The sequence below is a fragment of the Oncorhynchus nerka genome, linkage group LG14, assembly GCF_034236695.1.
Source record: "Oncorhynchus nerka isolate Pitt River linkage group LG14, Oner_Uvic_2.0, whole genome shotgun sequence".
In the NCBI taxonomy this organism is placed as follows: Eukaryota; Metazoa; Chordata; class Actinopteri; order Salmoniformes; family Salmonidae; genus Oncorhynchus; species Oncorhynchus nerka.
In genome coordinates this window covers 4983680-4988668 of record NC_088409.1, presented here as the reverse complement: position 1 = coordinate 4988668, position 4989 = coordinate 4983680, and the positions used below count along the sequence as shown (strand labels likewise).

The 4989-nt window shown below is 52.2% G+C and overlaps 1 protein-coding gene across 1 annotated transcript in view; it reads left to right on the top strand.

The window, feature by feature from the left end:
* Nucleotides 1–4638, top strand: part of LOC135574939 (intermembrane lipid transfer protein VPS13B-like) — a 21701-nt gene extending 17063 nt beyond the window's left edge. The window contains exon 3 of the mRNA XM_065027061.1: nucleotides 4447–4638. Coding sequence (XP_064883133.1) covers nucleotides 4447–4638 — 192 coding nt within the window. The remainder of the gene's footprint in view (nucleotides 1–4446) is intronic.
* Nucleotides 4639–4989: the final 351 nt, after the last annotated feature.

The following is a 4989-nucleotide window of genomic DNA, read 5'->3' as shown; positions in this document are numbered from 1 at the left end:
GACAGGTCCTGGTTTATAGAGGAGATGACAGGTCCTGGTGTAGAGGAGATGACAGGTCCTGGTTTGTAGAGGAGATGACAGGTCCTGGTTTGTAGAGGAGATGACAGGTCCTGGTGTAGAGGAGATGACAGGTCCTGGTTTGTAGAGGAGATGACAGGTCCTGGTGTAGAGGAGATGACAGGTCCTGGTGTAGAGGAGATGAAGAGGAGATGACAGGCCCTGGTTTATAGAGGAGATGACAGGTCCTGGTGAAGAGGAGATGACAGGTCCTGGTGTAGAGGAGATGACAGGTCCTGGTGAAGAGGAGATGACAGGTCCTGGTTTGTAGAGGAGATGACAGGTCCTGGTTTGTAGAGGAGATGACAGGTCCTGGTGTAGAGGAGATGAAGAGGAGATGACAGGTCCTGGTTTATAGAGGAGATGACAGGTCCTGGTGAAGAGGAGATGACAGGTCCTGGTGTAGAGGAGATGACAGGTCCTGGTTTTTAGAGGAGATGACAGGTCCTGGTGTAGAGGAGATGACAGGTCCTGGTTTGTAGAGGAGATGACAGGTCCTGGTTTGTAGAGGAGATGACAGGTCCTGGTTTGTAGAGGAGATGACAGGTCCTGGTTTGTAGAGGAGATGACAGGTCCTGGTTTATAGAGGAGATGACAGGTCCTGGTTTATAGAGGAGATGACAGGTCCTGGTGAAGAGGAGATGACAGGTCCTGGTGAAGAGGAGATGAAGAGGAGATGACAGGTACTGGTTTGTAGAGGAGATGACAGGTCCTGGTGAAGGGGAGATGGCAGGTCCTGGTGAAGAGGAGATGACAGGTCCTGGTTTGTAGAGGAGATGACAGGTCCTGGTGTAGAGGAGATGACAGGTCCTGGTGAAGAGGAGATGACAGGTCCTGGTGTAGAGGAGATGACAGGTCCTGGTTTGTAGAGGAGATGACAGGTCCTGGTTTGTAGAGGAGATGACAGGTCCTGGTGAAGAGGAGATGACAGGTCCTGGTTTGTAGAGGAGATGACAGGTCCTGGTGAAGAGGAGATGACAGGTCCTGGTGAAGAGGAGATGACAGGTCCTGGTTTATAGAGGAGATGACAGGTCCTGGTGAAGAGGAGATGACAGGTCCTGGTGAAGAGGAGATGAAGAGGAGATGACAGGTCCTGGTTTGTAGAGGAGATGACATGTCCTGGTTTGTAGAGGAGATGACAGGTCCTGGTGTAGAGGAGATGACAGGTCCTGGTGTAGAGGAGATGACAGGTCCTGGTTTGTAGAGGAGATGACAGGTCCTGGTGTAGAGGAGAGGACAGGTCCTGGTTTGTAGAGGAGATGACAGGTCCTGGTTTGTAGAGGAGATGACAGGTCCTGGTGAAGAGGAGATGACAGGTCCTGGTTTGTAGAGGAGATGACAGGTCCTGGTGAAGAGGAGATGACAGGTCCTGTTTTGTAGAGGAGATGACAGGTCCTGGTGAAGAGGAGATGACAGGTCCTGGTTTGTAGAAGAGATGACAGGTCCTGGTTTGTAGAGGAGATGACAGGTCCTGGTTTGTAGAGGAGATGAAGAGGAGATGACAGGTCCTGGTTTGTAGAGGAGATGACAGGTCCTGGTGAAGAGGAGATGACAGGTCCTGGTTTGTAGAGGAGATGACAGGTCCTGGTGAAGAGGAGATGACAGGTCCTGGTTTGTAGAGGAGATGACAGGTCCTGGTGTAGAGGAGATGACAGGTCCTGGTTTGTAGAGGAGATGACAGGTCCTGGTGTAGAGGAGATGACAGGTCCTGGTTTGTAGAGGAGATGACAGGTCCTGGTGAAGAGGAGATGACAGGTCCTGGTGAAGAGGAGATGACAGGTCCTGGTTTTCACTGGCACACACACACACACACACACACACAAAACACACACATGAACACACACATACACACACACACACAGGAACACACACACACAGGAACACACACACACACACACAGGAACACACACACAGGAACACACACACAGGAACACACACACACAAACACACACACACTCAAACACACACACACACGCACACACACACAAACACACACACAGGAACACACACACACAAACACACAGACACACTCAAACACACACACAGACACACTCAAACACACACACACACACAAATACACACACAGGAACACACACACACACACACACAAATACACACACAGGAACACACACAGGAACACACAAACACACACACACAAACACACACACACACACAAACACACGCTGACAAGAACAAACACACACACAAGAACAAACACATACACAGGGACACACACACACCGGAACAAACACACACACACACACACACACACACACACACACACACAGGAACACACTCACAAGAACAAACACACACACAAGAACAAACACACACACACACACAAACACACACAGGAACACACACACATATTTGATCAGTGCAGTAGACCTTGGTCCTCCAGAGTCCAGGCACTGTGCCGCCTGTCTCCTAGCCTGCCAGCAGTGCTCCAGGTCGGGTATGGCAGGCAGCTGTTGGCCTCCTCTGGATCCACGTTAGCACTTCTTCCTGGACATGTTTGGAATGGGTTGTCATGCTTTTCCTTTGATTTATACTTATTTATAGAAGGCCTGTGTGTGTGTGGGGGGGGGGTCTTTGTGTTTGTGTGTGTGGGGCCCTCTCCTCTCTCTCTGTGATGCTGAAGGACTGTGTGTCCCAGGGGAGACCAGCGGCCCTCTCCTCTCTCTCTGTGATGCTGAAGGACTGTGTGTCCCCGGGGAGACCAGGGGCCCTCTCCTCTCTCTCTGTGATGCTGAAGGACTGTGTGTCCCAGGGGAGACCAGCGGCCCTCTCCTCTCTCTCTGTGATGCTGAAGGACTGTGTGTCCCCGGGGAGACCAGGGGCCCTCTCCTCTCTCTCTGTGATGCTGAAGGACTGTGTGTCCCAGGGGAGACCAGCGGCCCTCTCCTCTCTCTCTGTGATGCTGAAGGACTGTGTGTCCCCGGGGAGACCAGGGGCCCTCTCCTCTCTCTCTGTGATGCTGAAGGACTATGTGTCCCAGGGGAGACCAGGGGCCCTCTCCGCTCTCTCTGTGATGCTGAAGGACTGTGTGTCCCTGGAGAGACCAGCATCTTGGACAGACATGGATATTTGACTTCCAGAAATGAGCTCACTGTTAAAGAGCGCCAGTCTGCTCACATCTCCCTCCTCTCTTTCCTTAGAAACTCACTTCATACAGGAATAACACAAAGCATTCCCTCTGCCTCTCTCGCTCCGCCTCATGTTTTCCACTTTAGTTTATTTTTGGTTGTGTTTTGAAGTGCTGGCTCTAGTGTGTGTGTGTTGTGTGTGTGTGTGAGTTGTAGATGATAAATATGAGAAACAGTTGTCAGTGGAACTCCTCTAGTAAGTGAATCCAGTCTTCCTGATGGGGACTGGATGACACTTGTTGGTCCCAGACGTAGCTGTGGGTCTCCGTTCCTGGACAGACACACGTACAGAACCCTCCCCTCTCTGCCGTTACGAGGCCCGGTATCGTAGATCCATTAAGCTGCCTAGACACATCAATGTAACGGTCTCTGAAGTCCTAACTTAATGTCGACAGTACATGAGAACTCTCTGATGCAGTTCCTCCGCTTTCTATTCTGACCTCAGAACTGTTCTGTTCGCTGTTCTGCTCTGCTCTGTTCTGTTCTGCTCTGTTCTGCTCTGTTCTGCTCTGTTCTTCTCTGTTCTTCTCTGTTCTGTTCTGCTCTGTTCTGTTCTGCTCTGTTCTGCTCTGTTCTGCTCTGTTCTGCTCTGTTCTGTTCTGCTCTGTTCTGCTCTGTTCTGCTCTGTTCTGTTCTCTGTTCTGCTCTGTTCTGCTCTGTTCTGCTCTGTTCTGTTCTGTTCTGTTCTGCTCTGTTCTGCTCTGTTCTGCTCTGCTCTGTTCTGCTCTGTTCTGCTCTGTTCTGTTCTGCTCTGTTCTGTTCTGTTCTGTTCTGCTCTGTTCTGCTCTGTTCTGTTCTGCTCTGTTCTGCTCTGTTCTGTTCTGTTCTGCTCTGCTCTGCTCTGTTCTGTTCTGTTCTCCTCTCCTCTCCTCTCCTCCCCTCCCCCCTCTCCTCCCCTCCCCTCTCCTCCCCTCCCCTCCTCTCCTCCCTTCCCCCTCTCCTCTCCTCTCCCCTCTCCTCTCTCTCCCCTCCCCCCTCCTCCTCTCCTCTCCTCTCCTCCTCCCTCCTCCCTCTCCTCTCCTCTCCTCCTCTCCTCCTCTCTCTCCCCTCCCCCCTCTCCTCTCCTCTCCCCTCTCCCCCCTCTCCTCCCTCTCCTCTCCTCTCCTCTCCCCTCCCCCTCCCTCCTCTCCTCTCCTCCTCTCCTCTCCTCTCCTCTCCTCTGATCTGTGAGCTGCTGACCTCTCAGGGTGAAATGCAGTTGAATGAGTAATTATAGCTGTATCTCTCCCTCCTTCTCTTTCAGGTCCAGTTGCTGTACGAGTTGTTCCTGTCCTGGAGGTCAACGTGGGCCCGTCTGGAGAAGAGGGGACGTCAGACCTCCACTATCCCAGACCCCCACTGGGCCGGCCCCTCCTCCCCTGTCCGCTCCAGCACCGCTCTCCCAGACACCAGCACCTGCTCCCCTTCCGCTGATTTTGGATCCCACCGAGGTTAGACACACACACACACACACACACACACACACACACAGAGGCATACACACACACACACACACACACACACACACACACACACACACACACACACACACAGAGGCATACACACACACACAGACACACACACACACACACACACACACACACACAGACACACACACACACACACACACACACACACACATACACACACACACACACACACACACACCCACACACACACACCCACACACACACACACACACACACACACACACACACACACACACACACACACACACGGAGGCAGACACATGTAGGCATGCACACACACACACACACCCCTCACACTAAGTGCAGTATAAAGTTGA